Source organism: Anguilla rostrata, chromosome 8 (genome assembly GCF_018555375.3).
Source record: "Anguilla rostrata isolate EN2019 chromosome 8, ASM1855537v3, whole genome shotgun sequence".
Classification (NCBI taxonomy): Eukaryota; Metazoa; Chordata; class Actinopteri; order Anguilliformes; family Anguillidae; genus Anguilla; species Anguilla rostrata.
Genome location: NC_057940.1, coordinates 31,181,077 through 31,208,094, shown reverse-complemented (window position 1 = coordinate 31,208,094; position 27,018 = coordinate 31,181,077). Strand labels below are relative to the sequence as shown.

The 27,018-nt window shown below is 41.8% G+C and overlaps 1 protein-coding gene across 4 annotated transcripts in view; it reads right to left on the bottom strand.

Annotated features, from left to right (window-relative positions):
• Positions 1 to 26,299, bottom strand: part of col16a1 (collagen, type XVI, alpha 1) — a 68,482-nt gene extending 42,183 nt beyond the window's left edge. For 3 of the 4 annotated variants that reach the window (XM_064347672.1, XM_064347675.1, XM_064347674.1), the window contains exons 1-8: positions 26,042 to 26,299; positions 22,039 to 22,170; positions 16,185 to 16,253; positions 15,720 to 15,837; positions 9,137 to 9,260; positions 8,609 to 8,893; positions 7,759 to 7,839; positions 6,079 to 6,168 (exon numbers count right to left, since the gene is read on the bottom strand). In XM_064347672.1, the coding sequence (XP_064203742.1) occupies positions 6,079 to 6,168; positions 7,759 to 7,839; positions 8,609 to 8,893; positions 9,137 to 9,260; positions 15,720 to 15,837; positions 16,185 to 16,253; positions 22,039 to 22,132 (861 nt within the window). In that variant the 5' untranslated portion in view covers positions 22,133 to 22,170; positions 26,042 to 26,299. The remainder of the gene's footprint in view (positions 1 to 6,078; positions 6,169 to 7,758; positions 7,840 to 8,608; positions 8,894 to 9,136; positions 9,261 to 15,719; positions 15,838 to 16,184; positions 16,254 to 22,038; positions 22,171 to 26,041) is intronic. The other variant, XM_064347673.1, reaches the window with a different exon arrangement.
• Positions 26,300 to 27,018: the final 719 nt, after the last annotated feature.

The following is a 27,018-nucleotide window of genomic DNA, read 5'->3' as shown; positions in this document are numbered from 1 at the left end:
CAGTTGCAATGCCGAACAAAAAAAAAAAAAAATCACAATCTTGATCCCCAAAGCAGCGTTAGAAAAACAGGTACAGGATGAATACACAAACACCCAAGACTGCATGTGAGCAACCTTTGTTCCCTCTTCATGTGCCTACATCATTACAGGAGATTGCATCAGCATACGAGACCTTCCTTCTGATATACAGTAAGAGGACCGGCATGCTGAAAACAGGGAGGAAGGAGGATAGGAAGAAGAGAGACAAGAAAAGAGGAGGGATCACAGTAATGAGGAGAGGAGAGTCAGAGAAGTTGGGCTTGGGTATGTGCGGGGGAAGAGTGAAAAGTTTATAAACTTCAAATTCTTTAAAAAAGGTGTTTTATTCAAACAATTCAGAGCACTTCCTCTCCTCTGCCATCAACCTAAAATTTGTCAAATACAAGTGCCTTATGGGCACCTTACGTAAGAGATAAAAAAAATAAAAAAATAAAAACAAAACAATCAAGCATAAGAAATCTTGCACATCATAACAACATGCTGAAATATTCGATGCCAATTGTCCTTCACACACAGAGCACAGGCTGTTGTTTATACACCACCTACATCAAAGGCTCAGAAAGTAATTTGTCAGGGAACAAAAACAAAAATCCATTTTAATCCTGGAAATAATCAAAAAGCGCAGCGACACTGCTATGCCTGGCATACATCTCCCGTTCATTTCGCGCTCGCTTACCACGCGGCCAATCAGACTCGATGCAGCACAGATACGTAGAAACCAGGCATAAATCATGATTTACACATGCATTTTGACAAAGGTATAAAAACCTCAAACACAACATTAAATCAGGTAGAAATTAGTCTGTCAAAGCTAAAAAAAAAAAAACAATATGTGATCACAGTCACTTACAAGCCTCAGAAAATCACAGCCGATGCTTGGACCGGCCCGGTGTAGCAATCTCCCAGTGGGGGACGTGCAATTTCAAATCTCCCCACCTTTTTTTTGGCAGCGGGGGCCTGAGAATTGTTCCCTGTGCAGGGATCGGTTTAACTGCCCGGCTAAAATTTCTCGAACCACCTGGGTCTCGGCAGTGATCCGCACGCATCACCCCCACACCGGTGGGTGCAGCGGCTTCTCCTCTTTTATGATTGAGCGCTCGCTGGGGGCTCCTTCCTTTAAGGAGAGGATGCGGAAGAGCAGGGCCGCGGGTCTCATTGTAAAACAGGGGCACACGGTGTCCTGAACTGTCCCGCACCCCCTGCCTTTACTCAATCATCTCTAACGCACGCTGGGGAAGGGGTGGGGAGGGGGGTGCCAGGGCGCTTGTGTAACCACATCATGAAACATTTTGAATTCCCGACAAAACGAACTGTCAGAATCGTGACCAGGTTAGACTGAGACAGACAGATAAATTGAAATTATCTGAAAAAAAATTAAAACCTTCAGTATCTTGTCCGGGCATGTGTAAAGCCAGAAATGACTGGGAGAGAGGTGAGTTGGAATAACAAGGAGGGAGACTGTGAATAGGGTAAGGACGAGGAAAGAGTGAATTAAGCCATCATTCTGTGGCAGGATACAGAAAGGAGTCTGCCTTGAATTTTATGTCCAACTTCACTGATCACACGGTTGCAGAAGTCACAAATCAGAAATTGCAGTATCTCTTACTCCTCCAACCCTCATAAAATGCACAAGGCCATGTAGACAAGGAGAATGTGATAACAGACAAGCAGAGAGAGAACAACAACATTTTTAAGTGGAATATTCTGCAACGTGGAACTGCAGAAGGACGAAAAGACACAGGCAGCAATAGAAGGGATTTCACAATGGCACCACACTCTGAGTACACACACACACACACACACATACATACACATACACACAGTGAGACATTGTTTTCCTACATACAACCGTACAGCAAGCTCCATATTGTCCATGGAAGACTCACTAACAGAAATGCGGAGGTTACACTGCAAGATATAAAACCACTAGTTAGCCGCAAAAACAGGATGGCCAGGTTACAGTTTGCTAAGACGTACCTAAAAGACTCCACAGAGTTCAGGAAAATGGTCTAATGGACAGATGAGACCAAGATTCACTTATATCAGAGTGATGAAGAGCAATGTGAGGAGGCCAAAAAGAACTTCTCAAGATCCAAAGAAATCCCCCCCCCCCCCCCATTGTGGTGGGGGTATTATGTTTTGGGCATGTATGGCTGTGACAGATACTGAGTCACTTCTCTTCAATGATGATGTAACTGCTGACAGCAGCAGCAGAATGAATTCTGAAGTGAACAGAAGCATCTTATCTCTTCAAGTTTGACCAAATGCCTCCAAACTCATTTAACGTCACTTCATCCTACAGCAAGGAAATGATCCTAAACATACTGCTAAAGCAAAGTTTTTCAAAGCTAAAAACTGGAAAATTCTAGACTGGCCAAGTCATTCACCCGATCTGAATCCAATTGAGCATGCTTTTCATATGCTGAAGACAAAATCTAAGGCAAATATCTCCCAAAACAAGCAGAAGCTAAAAACGAAGCATCTGGTGATGACTGTGTGTCACAAACTTCAAGCAGTCATTGCATGCAAAGGCGATAAAGTACTAAACATTACTACTCTTGTTTACAGAACATTAATATGTCCCAATCATTAAGATGCCCTGAAATGTAGGGACCGTGTATATTCTAGGTTGTAGGTTCTACATGGTTCAACTGCAAATTTAAAATTGTGGAGTACAGAGCCAATTCAAGGGAAAAAGATGCCTTTGCCCCAACCATTATGGAGCTCACTGTATTTGCTGAAGGTATTACTCAGTGAAGAGTATAAGAGCATAAGACAAAGAGGAGTTCCAATCCATGAATTAAAGTGTAGTCACTGTCTTGGCAGAAAAATACAGATGGTTTTCGGCACGGTTTAGGTGACGTAGCTCTTGGGCAGGAAGCTGGTTTCCTGAGGTTTACTGCTGAACAAAATAAAAACAATTCTGGAGTTGGCGAATGTTTTATAGGTCTGTGTTTAAGAGTTAAATGAGTGTGTGTGTGTGTGTGTGTGTGTGTGTATGACTATTCCTATTTTATGAAGGTGTCACAATTAGAACACACACACACATACACACAGACCCACATGCGCACCACCTTAGGCCACTTCCTTTGTTCTTGTTGGGACTAACTGAGCAATTTACTGGAATTGATTTCTTCTCTCAGTAGTCTGCCAAAGCCAGACTCAGAGCTGCCAAATCCAAAGGCAAACAGCACACTTAATAAATGGATAACTGAAAACATTAATGAATTAATATAAATCATAAAATTGAAAATCTGGGAATATGTATTTCAACTTAATGAGAGAGCACTTAGCACTATGTGGCTATTTAGTAGCAATATAAATAAAAAAACAAGGGTTCATCGCTCAAGTCAGACAACAGGATTAAGCACTTGTGCTACTGCTGACATTTGTCTCAAGAATGTGCATATTAGCAATTATAACAGTTATGCTTCCCAAAAGAAGAGAAAAACCTAGTTTATTCTACATGGTTCTTAAGAGTAACCTGCAGTATAATATGACACAAGCATAACCAGAAATTCAATAGTAAATGTATAGAACCAATATTACAGCAGCAGTAGTAAAGATAGGCTGGAATGATCCCAGAAACCCTCCCCAGTGCTCTGTAGATCCATGACTCCATGTGCTCACGGGTGAGACACAAAGGCGCATCTTCTGGAAGAGATTAAGCTGCAGATCATCTGACTGTGCGCGTGCCAAAGGTATTTGCTGCACAGAATAAACACCATGGCATCCGGTCAACTTCACGGATTGCCAAGGCCATTGCCACGGTGGCTGAGCAAAGTGCACATGCACACACACACACACACACACACACACACTCACACGCACACTTACACACACACACTCACACACACTTACACACAAACACGTGTACAGACAGACACGCAAACATTCAAAGACCCTCTGAAGCAGTTCAAAGCAGTTCCAGGAAAATCTTGTTAACGTAACTATTGAGTCGCTGCCATTTAAAATGATGGAAACGTTAGAGGGTGACGTGAAAAAGACTGGCTCTGTGCCCTAATGCGGTTATTATTGGAGGAGCAGAGGGTGGAGTGGGGAGAGACTGGGGCTACAGCCATTATGTTCAACTGAACTGAAACTGATGGATCAGCCTGTTTACTAGCTTTAGTAAATTTTCAATCAAACGCTTACAGCACAAGATTAACAAACGGCCTAGCACACCTTGACAGCAGGGTCTTTGTTGAACAAGTAAAGTTTGGTGAGAGGGGAAACAACCTGCAGGTTGAGTCAATTTCTGATTACGAAAAACTACCCATGCAGATTCCTTATCAAAAAAAAACAGAAAAAGGCGAGTAACTAATTATGAAAAAATATAAAGCGGAAAGGTCAAGAACGGAGGAGGTAAGAATTTCCAGGACACTACGGAGAAAAGATGGTTCGTTTTATGGAAAGCAGTTCCCTGAAGCCAAACGGGATATCTTTCTCTGACGGATGTAGGGCAGCCCTGAGCACTGGGGCCCGGGGAGACTGCCAGATGTGCGCCCTGTCAACACGTCCCATCAAATATGTCACATGAACCACCGTGCACTGACAAGCACATCACTCGTAAAAACCCACCATTATACCACCCCATCAAAGACAGGCAACCCAAAGTTAACGTGCTGCATTACATTACATTACATTCATTTGGCAGACGCTTTTATCCAAAGCGACGTACAAAAAGTGCATTTCATGGTCATAGACAACTGCTAAACACAGGTTCAGTAAGGTACAATACTTATTTTGTACAGCTATTTCTAGCCAAGAACACAGTTCACACAGTGAACACTATTCTGACCTAACCTCTGCAAAGCCAACTAGGCAGAAGAATAAGCTACAGGTGCTGCAGTGTGGTCTACAACTTACAGGCCAGACTAAAGAGACCAACGTCTTTGTTGGCCAGACCCTGGGGACGATTCAGCTAGGCACCAGCCATACTGAAACAGGCAAGAACACAATAACCAATTCAGCTGTAGCAGAACCTAATGCATTCAAAATCTCGGTTCATAAATTAAGCTGCAGAAAGGACTCCCACAGTGTCTTTCAATTTTATTCCAAGAGAGATTTTGTACCATTTCTCAATTACAAGAACATCAAGATGATTTTATTAGACCTTTCCTTAAATACTGGTTTGCAGTACATTTCCCCATCTGCAGACCTCCCACTGCATATGATGGAAGTGTGAGAAACTTAACAAAGAGCAGCTTTAAAATACAGCTTTTAGAGGAAGCAATGGACTGTGGGTAATGGAAATGTTGGATGTGGGTGTAATTCTTTCAGGAATATGAGGAATATAATATAAGCATAAAACAGGTCTCAAGCTTTCCTGTGCTGTAAAATACATTCTCAGAAGCATATCTGGAGGTGGGGCAGCTGTGTCCCTGGGGGTTTCATGCATTGTCTGAGGGTCCAGGGGGGAAAGGGTATTCTAGACATATTTGGCACCTTCAAAACCGCAATTCCTTTACTCCTCTGCCTTCTTCCTTCCTGGTCTATTCTCCTGGTCTTCACATGAAACTATGCGGTGCACGTCTCCAGTGTGTGGAACTAAGTGATACTGAGAAGTACTACAACAAAACAAAATAATGTATGCGCTACCTGAGATATCGCGGCATGAATAATAAAAAAGTTACCTAACCATAATATTAGTAATTTACTATAATGCAAATGTAGACTAACAACATTTAATGCAGCCTATACATCAATAAAGTACCGTTTATAAATATGCAACACAGCAAGCGCATTTGTGAAAGCACCGGCAGCAATCATCGGAGAGTCTTTGCAAAGATTTAGTCACGCAAAATCAGCGTTTAATTAGCCTCCAGTTGACGGTCAACACGACCTTTGCTGCACTGACAAGCACACCGCCTGCAATTTGCATCACAAAGGTGCGCTTAATTTTGAACGAGCAACGAACGCTAACAATACCCCGAAGCGCCGCGGCTACTGAACGCGCGCGTGACGTAGAGCGCTCGGCCGTCGGGGCATGCGGGGCGGGCGGGGTGGGGCGCGGGGGCGGGCGCACCGGGGCCTTACCTTGCCGTCGGGGCGTGGCAGCAGCTCCACCAGGTTGGCGCGGGGGCTGCTTTCGGCGGCGCGGCGGCTCTTGGGCGCGTCGGGAGGGCACTGCGTCAGAAGAACAGGGGAATGAGACCGTGTCGCACGCGCTCAAAAGAGGAAGCGTCACAGAGAGGGATCGGAAGGCCGACATTACACCTTCGGGCCGTTCGCAAGCTTTTCTGGATGCTCTGACTGGTCGATAAGATCCATTTTTGAAGCGCCGCTTGCTCAGATGTGAAGGTTTTTCACTGGACTCGCTAAACTCAAACACCCTGGTAAAACTACTGATATTAAAAGCTGTGACTGGTGTATTTTAAGGGTTAGTATTGATGTGCAATACATTATTTGTCAAAAGAGGAGCAGTATCAACAAAAGAGACTCCCATACTTGTAGTGCATCGTTGTGGGATGCACTCAGTGTTCCAAAGTTGGGCCTGTAAAACCATAAAGCAATCAGATTAGCCCCTGGATAAAATGTCTGGTTATGACAGCAATGCTACTGTACTGTCCTAAAACATGTCCCCACAGCCCTTCAGGTCACTCACACCCGAATTACCCTGTGTATTTCAGAGACTGGCGCATCCTATTGTATTCTCAGGCAAAGACAACCCTGAGTTCCGCTTCCTTTTGAGACGATGCTCGCGGGGGCAGCATCACACAGACACGGAGTCTCCGTTTACTGCGAGCAAATTCGTCGGCTTAGCTCGTTAAAACCTTCTATTGAATTCTCGCCGTGCTGAAGAGTTCGAGACAGCACCGACTGCGCCGTCTCGCACTCAAAGAGAGTTCACTTCTTTTTGCCGTTTCCCTGCCTCTCTCCCTCTTCAATTCCACTTTCATTCCCCTCTCAAGTTTTTCCAGTGCAAGACCCTTCTTTCTTTTGCACGCTCACACGGAAGCCTGCGGCTCTTCTCCGACTTCATTCGGTTCTCAGTCTATCACAGGGCCCTTATTTTACCTCTCATTTCTTTCTCCCTCCCTCCCTCCCTCCCACTTTGCTCAGATTTGACTCACCCACTTACACCTGATATGAAATGCAGGAGTTTGACACCTGTTAGCACATCTTAAAACACTCTGCCTCCATCGTGCAGGAACTGTCTGCACTGTACCCAACTACTGCAGATGAATAGAAATTGTCCTAGCCTCCAACTTACTGCATACTTCTTGCTCAAATGGTAAGATGAGCAGAAGGATATATACTATACTATACTGCTGTGACATTAAAGACCGCATCATTTTTTGGTGCCACACTGGACAACACCAACAGACACTTGATTTCTCCTGTCACGTTTCAAATAGCACTTTCACTTGCACTTATCGTGTATCTCCACATTCCAGATTGTTTGTCTGAAGCCTTTGAACACTTCACACTTAACCAGCAGCTTTCAGAAATCAACATATTTTCGAGTAACCACACTTAACTAGCAGCCTTCTGAAATGAAAGAGTTTTCAAGTACTTGTGCTATTGAACAACTAAAGGGGCCAAAAGCTATCCGAACTGAAATCAATATGATAAGGCAAGAGACCCTGCTCCAAGCTGCCATTTTAAAATTTAGAATCCATGCATATAACTTTGAGCACATTCTGAGGCAGTGTAGAACAGGATATATGGGGTCCTGAGAGAGAAGGAGGAGACTCCAGCCAGACTGATGCTCACCCGTGCTCCTGGGATCTCACAGCAGGCTTCCTGGATGGCCAGCTCAGGGTCACAGTACACCGTCGCCTGCTGGACATCCATCTGCGGGCGGGGCAGAGAAGAATCAAGAAGGTCAGGCTCAGTGACTGCTTGCAAGTTAGGGCAAACATTCCAGAAATATACATTTTGTCCTGCTCATTGGACAAGGTTTTGGTCTTCTGCTGACTGAAGTGTTATTTTTTTTCATCTGAATCACACATTCAAAGAGGATGGATCAAAACAGCCCTATCCAGATGGTTTTCCCCAAAAAATAAATAAATGCGCAAGCTTCATTTTTCAACATTATCTCTCCTGCTTTCAATTTGTTCACTGTGGCATAAATGTCCTGGCTTCAAAAATCCCCTAATTATAGACCTTTTTCATCTCGGACTGCCAATTCAAACTGGAATAATCTCATTATTATCGTTGAAAAAAACTCTTTGCTCTATGCAAATCTTCAATTAGAGGAAAGATAAAAGTCAGCCAGAAGTCTTGGGGCATGGGGAGAGCAGTGCTTCAGCAGGTATTCACCTTTTTCATTTTTCTCCATTTTATGTGTCATATTTGTGCAATGCATATAGTTTTAAAATTCAGTAAAATATATGAATTGTTTTATTTTTTTAAAGTTTGCATATTTTCAATATATTGCAGTGTATTCCATTGACATAAGGAGTTTTGGTTTCTAAGCACCACAGGTAAACTTAAGGTGGAGGGAAAAATCAGTTGAGACGCAACATGCATATTTCAGTGCACTGTTTTGTTGACATGCTTGTCTGGAATGCTACTCCTCACCACACAACGAAACCCCACCCAGCGCCCCCCCCCCCTTCACCTCTACGGTGGCTCCGTCGGAGGCCTGGATGGCCAGTAAGGTGTGTCCCTGCGTGGACAGCTGCGCTCTGGGCTCCACTGGCTTGGTCTCGATGGAGCCGCAGTCCACGTGCAGGGAGGCCGCGCCCGCCTGGAGGCTCATCGCCACCTTGTGCCAGCGGAAGTCGAAGAGAGACTCCACCCCCTCCCCGCCGAACACGCATCCCACAAAGTCGTCCTCGCCGCCTCCCCCACCACGGGCCCGCAGGGCAAGCGTCCGCTCCGGCCCGTTCAGGTCCAGGGAGAACTGAGAACATGGGGGGAACGGGGGGATTTTTAAAATGGAGGAACTTGTGTCTATCTTCTCACCCAAATAAGCAGGAGGGGAAAATGGACTGTGGTTGCTATGGAAATATCTGGTGTGAAACAAAAGGAGATGAGAACAAGCCATTTGACAATGAGTGAGATAGATGAGGCTGAATGTGCATGCTGTATGAGAGAGAGAGAAGACAGAAAGAGATGAAAGAAAGAAAGAAAGAAAGAGATAAACCTGAGGGTAGCCCTGCTCATCTGAGATCTGGAAGAGGTAGATGTTGTCCTTGACAGTCTTTTTCTTCAGCAGCAGAGTGAAGACCACAGTGAACTCTTCTGGCAGCCCATGGGGGAACACCTGACTGAAAAACACATGCATGTAAGTAACAGATTCCTCCACCAGGGGCACTCCACCTATCGCAGAAATGCATACACTGCTGAGAAACAGGTCATAACCATATACACACACGCACATACACACGCGTGCGTGCACAAACACGCACGCACACACACACACACACACTATGTGATCCCACACCCTGAACTGCCCCCCCCCCCAATACTGCAGTTCCTCCCATGATTTCTTATTTCTTCCGACATGCCATCCAGAGAGTTCTACCTAGCCAGGTCAGGGTATAATGTGAAGCAGTTAAAATTTGATTGATTGGCAGGTGCATATATATATATATATATATATATATATATATATATATATATATATATATATGCATATGCATGGTGGGATTTGGAAGCAAGCACACCTTATTATCGAAGTGTGTAACAAGAGACATACCAAGGGAGAATGAGAGCAAAACAAACAGCTCAAAAATAAGATTCATGAATTCAGGTCCAGGAATCTTAAGCCGTATTGGCTCATAGCTTTCACAGTGGAAAGAAAATGGATAAAACAATAATCCTGGACATTCATCTTCTTTGAAATATGGGTGTCAACATCACATGGTCTCAGGCTTAAGTCCAGTGGTTCACACTCGAAGATTTTTTGTAATATTCTAATTATTAAAGCATAAGGAATAAGCAAAAATGCACTTCAGACTGCCCGAAGGACTGGCCCAATGCACAAACATACCAACAAATGCGCATATGTACACACACAAACACACACACGCGCACGCATACTCACACACACACACGCACACACACACACACAGACACACACACATGCACACATGCGCACACACACATGCACACGCACATATGCGCATGTGCACACACACACACAGTCAGGCAGAGACTCAGCATCTGGCTTCCCTCTCAAAGCAAAGCCAGATGACACTGATTTATGAAGGAGAAGGGAGAATCCAAGGGAAATAGCAGCAGTTTGAAACCCATATGTAAACACAGTCAGCCCCCCCCCCCCCCCCCAAAAAAAAAGAACCAAAATCACACAGAGGGAGGGAGTGAATGTATGCCACTTTGGCAATAGAAGCTATTTTATATTTAATGTTTTAGCAGGAGGGAGGGTGAGAGAATGAGAGAGAGGGAGAGAGAGAGAGAGAGAGAGAAAGGGAAAAGAGTGAAAGAGAGAGGGGGGTGGCGGGGAGAGACTTTTCACTTTTGAAGTTTTAAAGTGCTTCATTTAATGAAGAACTATTTTTGGCCCTGTTTGAACATTTATCGCATAGATGGCACAGGCTATTTTCATAACAACCGCCTTTGTCTGTTCTTTCTTATTTTTCTCTCCAAGAGCCAGCAATTTCTCTGACAACCTTTTTAATTTTGCAATTTGATGTATGTCAAAAGGATGAAAGTATTCCGTGTCGTAAGCTTTAAGTTTACATTAATCAAACTGCACAGGAAAATTAGATTTGAGTGCTGAAACTGCATAAGGTAGAACAGGTAAGAGAAGAAGGGACAGAACAGGGAGTTCTCAGACAGAAAAAGAGCAGTAGGTAAGAATAAATTAATGGTTTTATTGGATTATGGATGTATAAATCTCTCTACCCCTCCTTCCTTCCTTTGTTTATATATAACTGTTTATGACTGCGTATTAATATCATAGCGGTTATTGTCTACAATTTACTCCTGAGCTTTAAGATGAAACGTCTGCTGTGTCATATTTAAGCCCACTGGATAATTTATTTTCTCTGATGCCGCGGTACCAAAGACATTTTCTGATAATGATCATAACAACCAGAGTTAAATTTATTATGGTCATAACAAAAAGCTTGTGTCCCATGCGCATTACTCAAACGGCCTGACAAGGAAGCTGGGGCCTATCAGTCGAATCGGTGAGTCACCACCACATCCATCACAGGCTCAGTTTGGGAGAAAGGAAAAAGAACCATCTCAGGGGGTGGGATGACATCTTTTCAGAGAATTAACTATTAAACTTGGAGAATGCAGTGGTGAAGAAAGAGAGAGAAAGAGGTGAAGAGAGAGAGAAAAAACAGCAAGACATAGGGATAGGGCAGAAAAGGAGAAAAAAGAACAGCAGAGGGAAAACAAAAAACAGAAGGAGGCTGAGGATGTAACTAAAGGAAATGAGAGAGAAGAGCAAAAGGTAGTGAGAGAGACAGGAAGCTACTGATAGAGGGAGGGAGGTAATGGAGGGTGTGTGCGCAGATGTAAAAGTAACAGGTGGAAACACTAAAGGTCCCCAACAGCAAACTCTGCTGGTGTTCTCATTTGCATCACTGAAATCACAGCACAGCTGCGCCGGAGCGGAAAAGGGGAGGGGGGCGTGTGTGGGCGGGGTTAAAATAACTGCAGCTCGCGCTTCCGATGAGGAAAACACCTGGAGCTCTGGAAAACACATGCAGAGAGGAAGACTTTTGAGGGCAGGTTGATGAGCAAAGCTTTCAAAACTTTCAGATAGAACTTCAGTCGCCATTGAATTTCCACATCTGTCTCCTCCTATCAGTTCTCTTCATCTTTCTCACCCGTTTCACATACCGTGAATAAATCACCTCTCTCTTCCTGTTTAACTTAATCTTTTTCCTCATCCATTCCCGTCTCTCTCAATTCAATGAACCTCAGTAGAAGCACTCGGCAGGACACACAGAAGCAGTGCTATCAAAGCAGCCATGCAGTATATGATATACACAACATGTAAGTAAGAAAGAAGGCAAGAAAGTACGATGCAAAGCATCGGGCTGAAACAACACCCTTAAGCTGTGATGTAATAACAATATACCACTGTTTTCCAGATGCTCAGACAGAGATTTTGCATCTGGAAATCAAGACTAGGAGGAACTTGTCTGCACAGTTTCATATGAAGTAATTAAGTAATTTGTGTATTCATCATTTTGATGCATACATGATATACTCCATTGGCAACACATAATAAGTGGCAGTAGGAGAATTTAAAATCTGTGGGGCGGAAAACTTTTCCTTAAACTGATCATTGGTCTCGATCTGCTTCAGTCATTTTCCTTGATTATCAATACAGTGATTAATTAAAATACTCAACTCCATCAGATATAGCCAGCTCTCGTCTATTAAGCCATTTAGCAAGTAATAAAATTAATTTTATTTGTATTGCAAAATTATGCACATTTTATAAACATCATTTGTGGAGACCTCCTCCTTTGTCACACTCACACTCAGAGAATATTCATGGTAAAGATGTGCAGATTTAAAACTTTAAGATTTAAAATCTTGAAGCGCAGGTTTTATTATTACTGGGGAAATGCTGAATGCGGACACAGTAGTTAACAGAGTGGTGTATCTTTTTTGCTGGTGATTAAGACAAATTTTTCTAAATTTAATTTATCATTTAATCTCCCTAACACGATGTGAAGAAGCTGTGTGTTGCTTGCCAGCTGATTAGTCAGATGTGCCGATGGTTGTTGCTTGTTAATCAAGGAAAATGAATGAAAACAGCCCCAGTTTTTAGTTTTCAGCCCCCAGATTTCCAGCTCACCAACCACCACTGTGCATAAATATTGTTCAATCACAGTCAGGGAAACTGCAGTTGAACCTCTTTCACTCTTGCTTGTGCGCATGATGATCTCTGCAAACTTGCATTCCTCTGAGACGATTAATGTTGTGCTCCTTCCTGTGTGCTGAAGAGGAGGCAATGTTCCACACACACACACATTCCACACACACACACACACACGCACACATACACACACACGCACACACGCACACGCACACATACACACACACACACACACACACACACACACAACAACACACAACACACACCCAAGCCAAAACAGACACCCAAGAACACCTACTCACACACAATACACAACCACACACACACACACACACGCCAAAAAATACACAACACACAACACACACAGCACCAATCCCACCCACACACACACAAAGCACACATTCATACACACAAGCAACAAAGCAACCCTCACAACAATTCAGCACACATACACACAACACACCGAAGACAACAACAGTCAACTCAAACAGACACACACAGACGCACACATACACACACACACACACACACACACACACACACACACACAGTAGAAATCTAAATATAAAAAAAGCGCACAGCAAATGTTCAGACCCTTTAATGACTTTAAAAAGATTTATTCTCTCATTAGAACACCTTTTGTGCTTTCTTTTATTACAGAATGTATATGGAAGTGTCTCTTTAAGTTATCTCTTGACATTTCCAGTCCACTGCCAGAAATGGAATTGAATGCAACAGGAGCATTCCGTTCCAACAGAAACATGGGCCTTACTCAAATCCTCTCTTTTTGCCTCTGAGAAAGACTCAATTTTCAACTGCATTCTGTGAAGCAGGGGATTGCATTGACTTTGTTTATTCTTCTGTTTTTCTCGCTTTGAGAGATACAAGAGTGCAAGCCCTCTGTTCTGTGAGTCTTGAAGACAATTTCTCCTGAAGTAAGAATTCCTCACAAGTGATGGAACTGCAGTTGAAACAATCCGATTAGAGATCAACAGATCAGTTGTTCAACTGGCGGATTAAGGACTTTTTTTATTCATCCAGGAGAACACTCCAGTATCTGGATATTTTCCACCCTGCCGGACAAAAAAACTGACACACTGGAATGAGGCATTCTTACTTCCCTGTCGTTAATATTGCTTGTACTGAAACACAAAAACTCAAACTCTACACTGTGAGTTTACTAAAGGTGAGTAGCTATTGTTTGCAATATTATGCCATTTTACACTTAAATAAGCTTACATTCTCAAATGCATGGTGTGTACATTCATGGTTCTTATATTACAAACAAAATAATCAGATATTATAATATTATTATATATTTGTCCAATACATAGTTTATAGACTGTGCAGGAAAAAGGTAATGTTTTCCTTTCCTGAAGGACTTACAATTCAAACTACAATTCAGTTAATTATTTCAGTTAGCTAATTATGTACTTGCAGTGATTTAAGATTTCAGAAGTACCTGGTGTAATTCTGGAGCTAACTGACAAAATCAGTCAAAACTTGGCACAACTGAGTTTAGAAATGCTCCAAGCTTCTCTGAGCTTCTACAGAATATTTCCCAGGGGTGTTGGGGGCATGTCCTCCAAAGGCACTCTTTCCTAGTGGCAGACACCAAGGTTTGGAAAGGAATCCAGCCTGTGACAGTACCAACTGTGGCCAGGAGCCTTGTAGGGTAGCACATAATTGGTTGCAGTGTCACAGGGGGAGGGATGATTTCAGTTGACAGGGTTCTACACGCATATTTTCACAACAGCTGGCTAACTGGGACCCTGCAGTCCACCTACAGCAAGACAATGACTACAGCTCGGCTGCTGAACTATTGAGGGAAAAGTAATGCTGTTTGGTAACATGAGAAACACGCTTGTACTGTACGTTCTCTACAGAATTGAAAAAGAGAGAGACAGGATGAGCCTCCAAATATAACCGGGCATCCCAAAATGGGAGAAAAAATAAAAAATATTATTTCTGTAAGTTTTACAATTTCTGAAATGAATTTGTACTCTGAATGCAAGGGATGGCATGAGAGCAAGTTTGATTTCAAAAACCACTCATCATACGGACCTCTAAATCATTCTAATCATTCATAACACATGCCTTTGCAGGGCTATGAAAAGCCTATGGAAGGCAGTACAATTTCAGGCTGACCTAGTTGGCAAAATTACAAGTCATTTATTCAGTTGGCCAGTGGGAGAACACAATGACAGCACAGTAGTGCTGATACAATGGAATGACCTACAGTACTGAGCACACAAAGTAAGCTTATTCAAACACCTGGGCATTCCAGCGGGTTCGAAATACAGTAAGTACTGCATGCAAATTACGGCATTTTTTGAAGAAGAAATTGTTTGAGAAATGAGAAATTTTCAGCAAATCATACTACTGTAGCCTCTGAGTTTGGGGTTCTGGGAGAATACTCAGTACCCAATATTGAAAACAAAAACTCAGGGATCTTCTTTGGGGACAATGTAAATCATATCAGCTGTATTCTCCATTCCATCACTCTGACCTTAAATGCAAACCTTGTCACATTACATGACCCCATCCACAGATTGGCAGCAGACAAACAATAATAATAACATAATAACATCAGCAGTGGCTGTTCTGCCCTGCTACATAATCAACATTTGCACCAAATTAAAATCAACTAGTTAAAAGCACTCTTCACATACCGTAACTGTTTTGCCACACATTTAAAACCATATTTATATGTAACCATAGATAGTGATCTACATTTTGTAATCTTTTAGTAGCCTACACTGCACACGTTAGTCCACACTTTGGTTTAATATAGTCCACACTGAATTTAACTTCACTCATGAAGCAGGTCATGGGCGCAGTGGGGATTTAAGAACCACAGGGATAAAAGAGATCACTTCCTCAGAACATAAACACAGGTTGGGGTAGAGCCTCTTACTCAGTGGGCTGGGTGAGTGGCACCTTCCCAAGTCTCAGGATCACAGGCCCGTTGGGGTTCCGGATCTTCTTCACCCCCGTGAGCTTCAACAAGCCAAACCTCCGCACCAGATTGAAACCTGGGGATCAATTGGATTTGCAGCAAATCAAGCAGTCAACCAGTCATATGGCTCACTAATCAATACTGATGTCAGAAAGCACCTCATTCATCAGCCCTAGCTGACACAAGTTTGGCATTCTTCAAACAAAAGAATGACAAGATATTTGATCTTACGTTCTTTTTATTGCTCTTACATAAAGATACCTGTGAGACAGTTTGTCAAATGGTAAATTAGATTTGTGTAATGAAAACTATTAACGTGTTGTAACAGCTTTGACAGGCCTTTTGATGGAGGTCAGTTATATGCCATTTGAACATAAGGTGAAAAATGACTTCAGCAGCAAATCAAATGGGGGGGTTTTGCACCTGTGATGTTGTGTCTGGCTGTCTGGGGAAACCTCCATTCATCCACCTGTAGGGAGGGGCATCGGACGGCTGTGGAGAGACAGACGGAACAGATATGACCACAAGCCAAGATCCCTAACCATTAATTGGAATTTGAATCCATCCCTTTGTTTAGGGACCAAAAGCCTTTTTGATGCAGAGGCCAGCTCAACCTGAGACAGACACGTAAGACTGTGCAGCTATTCTGACAAGACAAGACAATGATGTTTCCAGCAGAGACATTCAGAAGGGGGAACCAAAAGATTTTTCTATAAGGGATCTGTGCAAGAACCCTTGCACACTAAAAAATACAATTTCGATCAAGATTTTTGGATTTGGCTGAATATTCAAGTAAACCCAGATAAAATACAATTAAAAATACATATTTTAAGATCCAAGCACCCTTTTATTCTGTTGTTTAGATTCAGCCAATCTTTTTTTCATCTTCTAGAATGTCTGTTTCATAAATGATAAAGCTTTTCAGACTGCAGCTCTGAAGACTGAGAGCCTTGGGTACAGTAATGACATGTGTCATCTGGATGTATGATGCACTAGAGAGCTGACATTTCATCTTCAAAAAAGGCAACCAAATGTCTTAAATATAAATTGGTTCAAAACTGTACATTTCAATGTCAACTCTAGTAGACTTCAGCAAGAGGAAAAGAGATCAAAGCAGGACTCAGAAAGATGAACGTCATCACACATTTGGAGCCAAGAATAAAATCTGGAGGTGCAAGACCCAAAGTCAGCTTGTCTGAAAACCATTTAAATGCTATGACAGTCTTCGCCTGCATGAGAATGAGGGGAATGACAGTTCATCTTGCGTGACTGACATGCGCGACAGGTGACACTTGATGGAAACGTTTTCTCTCAGCCTCTGAGGTTAATGCTAAAAAGAACTGGCTGTCAGACCAGAGATTTCAGCTTTGTTTTTTTTTGTTCTGGAAAAGTTCAGGTATGAGGATCACCTTGTAAGTGGGGAGCAGGTAAACTTTCTGTAATGTCCATTACCATGCTAAACTGTCACATTAACACTGTGTTGTCACATTAACATCTTTGATAGCCATATAAACATACTGAATTGACACATTTAACATGCTAAATGTGATTAAAACAACATGATGAGCAGCCACATTACCATGATCCTTCACCACAGAAACATACTGAGGCACCAGGTTAATATGCTATATCACCTCATTAACATATTTAGTTTCATATTAGCATGAGTCACAACTACAAGAGTTTAAATAATCCGATTAGCATGCCGAGTCACAAATTAAACATTTCGAGTCACCATATTAACATTCTGAGTCCTCACATTAACATGCTCCATCACCACACTGAGACACTCAATTAGCACAGATGATGAGTCAGCACTTTCTACTAAAAGCAAACCTTGCTTGAAAAATATGATCTCTTCAAGAGCAAGTCGAGTGAATAAGTAGGAGCCACCAGAGCCAATCACCTAATGGGTAGAGTACCGGTCAGATATGGTAAATAAGACGTGGATGAGCGATTTGCGTTGGGAGGGTTGCAGAAGATTCACGATCAATTACATTTTCATCATCCATCACCAAGCAATAGACACACAGTCCTGTGCAGACTGTAATGGCAAATAAGGAGTTCATTGTGTGCTAGGATTTTTTCCTCTTCTTTGCAACAACATAAAGTAGGATTTCATCTGCACCCTGCAAAAATATTTTTTATTCCTCCTGGATATACCAACAAAAATGTAATTGTCAAAGTTGAAATGTCTGAAAAGGGATCGGGGGGGAAACAGAAAGTCTCACTGCATTTCTGACTCTGACGTCAAGTCTGTGTTCTTTGGCAGGCAACTGCCTTCCCGGAGAAATGTCAGATGTAGTCTTGCCGGGAGAGACAGGTCACAATGAAGGTCATCAGGCAGACAGCTAAGCTAAGTGGCCAGGGGGACTAGCACCGAGAAAAGCAGGCTAATCGTATTTACCACAAGACATCCTGTGACAATTATACTGGGTTGTTTAACAGATAGAGATCGCATTTACATTGCAGATCACAGCACAATCTGCCACAAGGTTTGGCATTAAGAGCTTCAGTAATGGGAACAGCAGTGGTACATGCTGGGAAAAAGTGTTCTTTCAAAGGAAAATTCAAGGGCAGAAGGGCTTTGTAACAATTTTGTGGGAACACCTGCAGCTTTAGCAAACTGACGCTAAGCCAGCAGCGATAACCAGGAATTATCTTTATAAACTACGAGCATTCCTCTGGACAGATCCCAAAAGTGTTTGAGAAAAATAAGCGCTGTGGTCAGTACGCACTGAAACGGGCCTGATCTCATCAACAGAAAAACCTGTTCTCTCCTTACAGCAAAATCTTCACACCTAAAACATAATGCAATGCCCCATCGCCCTTCTCCTCTCCCTCCTCCTGGCCCCCTCTAACACGCTCCTTATCCGTAGAGTCAGCGGAAACAGACAATGCCTGGGCAGTGCCTGGGCTACAAGAACTAGGCCTACGCTGCAATTTAACCAACTCCCATTTCCAACTCAGCTCATGTACAATACTGGGGCATAGTTTCAACGGCAGTATTAAAAAGAGGCACCTGGATGTTAAAATTTACAATGGCAGTGGGATTGAACTGTAAAACAGGAATAACCACAAATGTATATTTTAATTAAACAGTGTATAATTCATGAATTATACAATTAGGGGAAATACTGGGTTCTGTCAATCACTAGCTTCTATGAACTAATAAAACTATTTCTCTCCATAGCAAAACAATGACTGGTTCAAATCAGCAAGTAACAAATTTGTTTTCCCAGATTCAGTGTTAACCAGTGATAAAATGAGATGAAGGACTTCTTGATTCAGTTTGATTATTCAATCTACTAACAGGGTAACTTGAAAAGTGCAGAACTACATTAAGACCAGTGTTTCTCCTGTAATGACAGGCAAAAATTTCCTTGGATCAATTTTAATTATGAATTAAACAGGATTTCATAGATCACACTCCTTGTCAGGATTACTTTTCAATTTTGTAGTTGCATGCAGGATGCTTTGACAGCACATGATTACTCCTCTTAATCCTAACTGAAGGTAACCTAACAAAGTCAAATCTGAAGCTCTGAACTGACAAAGGCCCGGGATAATTACAAGATGTGGGAAAGAAGAGCACTTCATAACTTTGCTGGAGGTGTTTCAAACAGAAACTGAACAGAAAGCAATGTCCTCTTAAAGGCGAGGGTTAGAAATGACTATGAACATTTGATGTATGTGCCCCTGATTACAAATGATGGCTAGACCAATTTGGAGCTTATGAATCCTCACTCTCCCATCTGTGGTGCACGCCAGGATGAGAAAAATGATGTTATTAACTCAAATATTACTTTTCATACTCATAAATGTGATTATAATCCATCACCTGAGAATTCCACTGACATGTCCCTGTAAATATGGGTTAACGTGAATGCTAACACACGCTTGATGAAGACCGCAGTAGAGGAAACGTCATTGATTGCGCTCTACATACATGGAAAAGTGCTGCTGGGAGCATAAGACAGCGTCCTATTTTCACCTTGATTCTGACACTTAACACTACCTTCTAGGTGCCTGTGCATAACATGGATAAGCATGTTCAAAATTTTAAGGCGTGAAGACAAGCTGCATTTTTCTGAGATTTTCCAGACCTTGTTCTTCAGCAACAAGATCTGAATGTGTTCAGAAGGCGCTGTGCATGTGAAGACATGACAACTCAGCAGGAAGCTATAAATTTCAGAAGGCTGGAGACTGTGGTGTACTACGTTTCTTTGAATCAAAAGCTCTCTTTCACATTCGACTAGAGCTCGGGAGGCAAAGGGAGGTTGGCTCAGGTAATGACAATCTCAGAGAAGGGAAACCCAAGCAGGTTTGTCCAAGGTTTATGTTCCATACAGACACTGGTACGGGTCTCATTGTATGTTGGCCTTTTGCAGATAGTTAGGGAGGCCAGAACCTCAGACCACAGACCGAAGTAATAAGGAACAACTGCATATTCAAAGCACACACATAGCTTGGAGCATAACTTTACCATAGTGATCAAGAGATGGACCAGAACCTTACCACAAAGACATAGACTCCATAAACTAAGCCTAAGCATGAAGTTGCATTTAAGAAATTACTTTTCCTTAGCTAATGTAATCATATAAAAGCATTGTATAAAACATGTTTAACATTTGCCTCAAAAGTACTAGTAGCTCTTTAGTGTTGCTGTAGTTTTATTTTGCAATGGCACAGTTAAACACAAAAGACTTCCAGTTACCATGGAAATGGAGAGTGTGATTCCCATTAGAGTGAGGCAAGCGAACATGAAATTTAAGGTAATTGAAGAGATACTGTAAAAACCATTTTCTATGTTAGCACTTGTGTTACAGTACCCTGTTAAATGCATGCAACGTATTTAGCAGCAAGTGTTGTCTAGACATGTTGTAAGGATGTCTCTCACAGTGAGGGAACAACCTCTGAAAAGCCTCAGATGACACTAAAGCTTTCTTGTCTTATAAAATAATTTTTAAAAAACTGTCCCTGATCCACCAGGGACATCAACAGCAGCCAATGCTGCATACAGGAACAAATGTGGGCATGCTTTTTCATGTATTTTCATTTCCTGTGAACAACTGCCACCTACTTTATTAGTCCACCATTTTAGAAACTGCTCTGCAGATAGTTTGTTTTGTTCACTCACTGAAAATCTATTTTTATTCAACATATTTGCTACAATGGTGCAATACAACACACTGAGGGTTTCTATAGGTTTCATGGAAGATATCACCCACCACAACTTGGAAACTGCCACATGTCAAACAAAAGTGGCCCACAATGAAAAATTGCATTTAGGCAGTAATGAATGGTTTCATCTTAGTCTGAAGCTTTGATGAGGTACTTGCATTCAAGAACATCAAAGACACACTCCAGCAACGCTTAACTCATTTGCAGACACTTTTCTCTTCTTCATCTGAACATGCAAAAAATAAGTTAATATTTTGGAAAATCTTCTACTACAATATCTTCAGCTGTTCACTCAAAATACCCCCTTAAGGTGTTTTTCTTTTTTGTAATGGTCAGAATAGAATAATGCAGTCTTGTGCAACACTGAAGGTAACATTAATCATCCGAGTCCTTTCTGGGAAGGTGTGTGGGAAATTCAGACATTTGTGACATTTGTGCCTTTGGGCACTGAACCAAAAACTCACAAGCATAACATGGATCCCAAACACAATATTTTGAACTCTGAGTAGAACCATGCCTAATTACACAAAACCATGACAGGACCTTGTTATGGAGCTCTGTTAGAGCATAATTAGAACCAAGTCAGCATAAACAGTTGAGTGTATGAACCAAACCAGAAGTGGAACAAAATTCTTATAATTTAAGAGAATACCCTGAACAGGGACACAGATTTGCCAGGTACCAGCAGCTAAGAACTAAAAATACCCTGACCACTGCTCTGAGCACTGCTCCACACTGCTGCCCTGACTACTGCTCTACACTACTGCTCTGAGCACTGCTCCATACTGCTTCTCTGACCACTGTCCACACTGCTTCTCTGACCACTGCTCCACACTACTGCTCTGACCACTGCTCCACACTACTTCTCTGAGCACTGCTCCACACTACTGCTCTGACCACTGCTCCGCACTATTGCTCTGAGCACTGCTCCATGCAGCAAAGTGACCACTGCTCGGCATGACTGTTGCACCCGCCTATACTTCTACCCTAACCACTGTCACTTCACTGATTACACTACTGTCCAGACAACTGATGCAGCAGGTTGAATGTTGCCTTTATACGGGCAGGCAAGGGCTGTGTGACAAAATGTTACCTTCATCAGTCACAAGTCGGCCTCCCTCACACGGACAGGAGATGATGGACAGCCACACCAGGGTGAACAGCACAGATGACCATACGACCCACATGGCTTCCTCCTCAGGTAAGAGAGACGCTTGACTCCTACCTGTGGGTGAGGGAGAGAGAGAGATTCATCATGGGGCTATACTGTATAGTGGTACTAGCAGAAAGCCAAATTAAAAAGTAGTAAGTATAAGTGCCACAGATGGAGTATTCAAAAGTATGTGCACACTGCACACCAAATTCAAAAAGAAATCGAGGCATGAGAAAGAACCTTAGTACAACATTGAACCCAAAGTGAAGATGTTATAGGAGAAAGTGAATTATATTATCAGAATCTGCCTGTGTTTAGCAGTGCAGTCACAAAAGAAGAAGACCAGAAGCCTGTCATATGAAAAAATAAATACATTTAGGAAAAACCTAAGATCTGGAGTCAGGACTAATGTCAACATAAATCAATGATCAATGCCCTGTACTATATATGGATTTATCATGCTACAGATGAAAGGAATCAACACCAAAAATAAAAATCCAAAAGGCCAAAAGAAATATTGTCTTTATGAAGGACGACCACACAAGTCACCTTGAAACAAGAACCAAGACCTAGTTTTAAGATTCCACTGCTGATAAAAGGCAGTACTTTCTCTTCAGAATCATCCCACAGCTCTCTTTAAAACTCTTGCACAGCACATCCAATTCCCCGAATTTACACAATTTCATTGAATATTTATCTAAAATGACTTGTTTGGGTTCTGTTTAATGACCCTATCAATCATCTGAGTTTGGTTTGTCAGTATAGTTTCAGATAGGGAATGACAAGAATCGAGATAAATGTGCTATCGGGGAAAATGTTTTTCATCCTCTAAAAATGCATAACTGCATACACAGAAGTCTATCTGACTCCTAATCATTGCTTTCAAATCAACATTTCTGGTGACAAACATTTGGTAGGTGCTGTGCATGAGCATTACATACACTCATACAGAAGAATGTACTGTTTTGTCTCTCAATATATTTTTTTACCCATGTGTTTCTCTTTAAGTAAGTGTGCAACACGCATTCACACCATGTGTCTACAGGAGTGCATGCAACAATGCATACATTATGTGCTGTACAACTAAAATGATTTATTCAAGCAAATTGTCCAATGCCATTCCCTTCACCATAAGACAGGTGGGCAACTTGAATGCCGAACAAGGTGCATTCCCCTGCTTTTGCAGGCTCCTTTTTTTAAAAAATCAGTGTTTCTGTATGAATGTCCCCATGGTTCTACACCTTAGCATAGAGTGATAAATATATCTTGATAAGAATCTATGATTTCCTTTATTCTCACTTTTGCTACACAGAACTAGTAATATTCCTGGACTTCTCTGATAAAGGTATAACTGATAACTTGGCTCTCTGCCTAGAATCCTGAAGTGACATCACTTTCATAGCTGTAAGCACACAGGAAAATACCTCATATTCATAAGTTACACATAGACAGAGGCTCTGGTGAAGGCTGTACTGACATCCAAGAAAAACAGTAATTTGCGTAAGACATTACAAATTTGCAAACATTGAATTAAACACAAAATTCATTTTTTGCAAAAATTTAATTTCAGCCGAAGGGAAACAACCTGTTTACATTCATAAGGATGCTCAGCTCTAAAAGCTGTACAGCTGAGAAATACGAGCGTCTCTGGTTTTCACTTTGTTGTAGAGCTTATAGCATTTCACTGATAATGCACATGCCCAGACTGTGGCCTTTCCCACACTGACCACGATACGGATTTGGCACAGCATGAAAAACACCACAAAACCAGTTCCTGAGACTGGTTCTGTCATTTTTTACCAAGGGTTTAAAACATGAAGGTGATGTGGGATGCATGCACACACGCACACACACACACACACACACACACACACACCGCTACTAATGAATGAAGAGTTGTATACAAGCAAATGATACACAATAGAACATAATAAAACAACTTTAACAAATCCCTCAAAGGCATCCTCTGGTTTTCTCAAAAACCTGCCAAGCCAAACCAAGCTACTGTGTACTGATGAATAGAGCATCAATCTGTCATTAAATAAGATGTGATGAAAAGACTTGTCCAGATACTATTGCATAGAAACCAACAATATTTGATATGAAGAAGAGCTAGAATGAAATTAACCTATTAGCAAAAGAAGCCAAAGTGGTACCAGTACTTTGGAGACAGGGTCAGGATTTCCCAATCAATGATGTTTCTCCATTGTTCATGACTGGCCCTTTGCAACCAATTGGGTTTTCACCTTGGCCAATTTAGGGCTTTTCTCAAAAAAGCAGAAATAGTGTCCCACCATCAGTTTGAACCTAAGGCTGTCTGTTAACAGGCCCAAGCCACAATCTTCACAGTTTTACCAGTCATTGGAACATTCTGTGGTACACTGATCCTAACTCTGAGCCAGCTTGCTTTCCTTTTCCTCTGGACCCAACACCTGATGGAGGTCCTCTTCCATTTGCCACAGCTGTGTAACTGAATGTTTTTTTTGTGTGCTGTTTTTCCCATCAAAGCACCTTTCCTCATGGGGTTGTTTAGTTACTTTAAAGTATGGCCATTGGCAATACTTTATGAGCAAACCAGTAACAGGCCACAAATGAGACAGTGAGTTACCAGATCATATACGACTTCAAGTTCATCAAAATATTACATTGATTTTTCAGTGATGCAATACTAACAAATTAACTAATAAATTAACTTTTACTAAATGGCCCATACAAAGAAGTCTTGCCAATGCTTTAGAGCAGGAAATCACCAACAGATTTGCCCATGCCTTTCGTAGACAGAAATGGCCAGGGATAGACCTGATGGATGGGTTTTTATTTTCTGGAATGATTCCTCCATTTGCGGTCAACTTAGTATGACAAAGCAGTGTTGGATTGTTTGATGACTTGTCAAAGAAAAATATCAAGAACTGTCTTGTCACTTTGGTCTAGATCTGGGGCATAAAATAATTATATTTGGAATCACAGCATCAGGAATAAGACTGAATGAAAAAAATCTACCAGTCATTTCTTGGGAAAAACTCGCGCACATAACTTTATTGTAGAGCAGCTGCGTTCTCTTTATTTATTTATTTTATTTTATTTTCGGTGAGCTAGCATTTCACCAAATAGTATAACCACAGTGACATAACAGCCAAATATTCCACAGCTGTTCCAGAAACATTGCTATGGACATTTTCCACCCCCGTACACTAAAGATCCTCACGTTGTGAGCGTCAACGAGAATCACAGCTGTGGATAAACAGGAAACCGTCTAATTCCCGCAGTACTTCATCTAAGCACATCTGCGCCAACTATCAAATGCTTCACCGCTCAAGGCCACAGGAGGGCTCTAGCCTACCTAACAACCATGGGGGCAAGGAGGTGGGCACGTTTAACGAGAAAAGATGCGCCCGCGAACGCGGTACAAATACACGCATTACACAAAGCATGGGTTTTATTCATATTTGAGTTTTTTTATTTATTCCTATGACGTAAAAATATGAAACGGCTATAGGCCTATTTGCTGCCCATTATTTGAATGCGTGGCGCCCCCCCACCCCCACCCCCCAATTGAAATGGTGGGCTAAACATACTGCAATATAGCCTGTTAGACATTTCAGAGTTTAATCTGTTCAAGTTTAGAAATTTGTGGATAAACTGCAGCATCAAGCGCAATGGCTAGTTTTCCAGTTTATCGGATAATGTCTGACTGGTACAAAGGGGCACTTCATAATTGCACTGATGAAACTAGTTAAAAAATAAGTAATAAAAATAAGTAATCAGCACTCAGCATGTTCGAGTAAGTGAAAGCATAAACAAAACGACGGAAGGACAACAACTAGCAAAACTTTAAGAAACATAAAAATTTTGAAATACTGTAAGCATCTGGGTTTTCTTTAAGATACGAAGAATGTATGCAGCTTCCAGCGGCGCGTGCAATTAATGAAAGCGTTGTCCATACCTACAAGAATTGATTAATCCAAGGAGTAAAACGTCCACATTAATCCACAATATTTCTCACAGCAGAGGCGATCCGATTATTTCATTGCAAATTGTAATCCACCGTGTTTGTAATTACTTTCCTTGAGTGAAAATGCCTTTCCTGGGGGAGAAGTTAAAGACAACGTTCTTTCGCCCTGCTCAACTTTCCCCTCCCCACACTCTTTTAGAAAAAAAAGTTCTCCAACTCTCTTCGCCTCTGTCTCCAAATGTTTTCCATTTGTGCGGAGGGGGAGGGGGGGGGGCAATGGAGAGGGAATCCAGTTAAACGTGTAGTGACATCACCTAGTCCGGTAATGGAAAATACGCTGCGGGCGTCACTTTCTTTCCTCTAAAAAGTTGCAGTTTTCCACAAATCCACAAATCGTGTTAAATCTGATTCATGAGTTTTGGATTCCAGGGAAGAGGACCTTACTTGTAGAGTACATGGCGGGAAGTAGTGACTGTTCGAAATGGAATGAGCACTCTGAAGCTCCATAGATGCTCAAACTGTCGTTTCTTTCTTGCAGATCCTATATCTTTATTCATTTTCTTGGAGGACATACTGTAGGAAAAAGTTGTTCAATTACAGCACCGTTCAACAATTAGCCAGCAAGTTGATTTAATTCTAACAGCAATGTTACTGTAGTTTTAATTACAATAGCCTTCATCATGCTGTATTTATGAAATACAGAGCTGCATTGTTATTGGCAGTGTTACTGTTATCCATAGTGCAGCTAAAAAAAAAAACAGTATTATGGTAAAAACTAAAAAAAAAAAAAAAAAAATGTACCAAACTGTCAAAAAAAGTACACTTTGCACCTTAAATGTGTTAAAAGCAGCTATATTTTCATCGATCAATTGACACAGTGAATATGCAACATATATAGGCCGATAATGTTACAGTAGGGATATGTCGAGGATCAAACTCGGGTCTGCAGGAGGAGAGGCAGCTGCAAT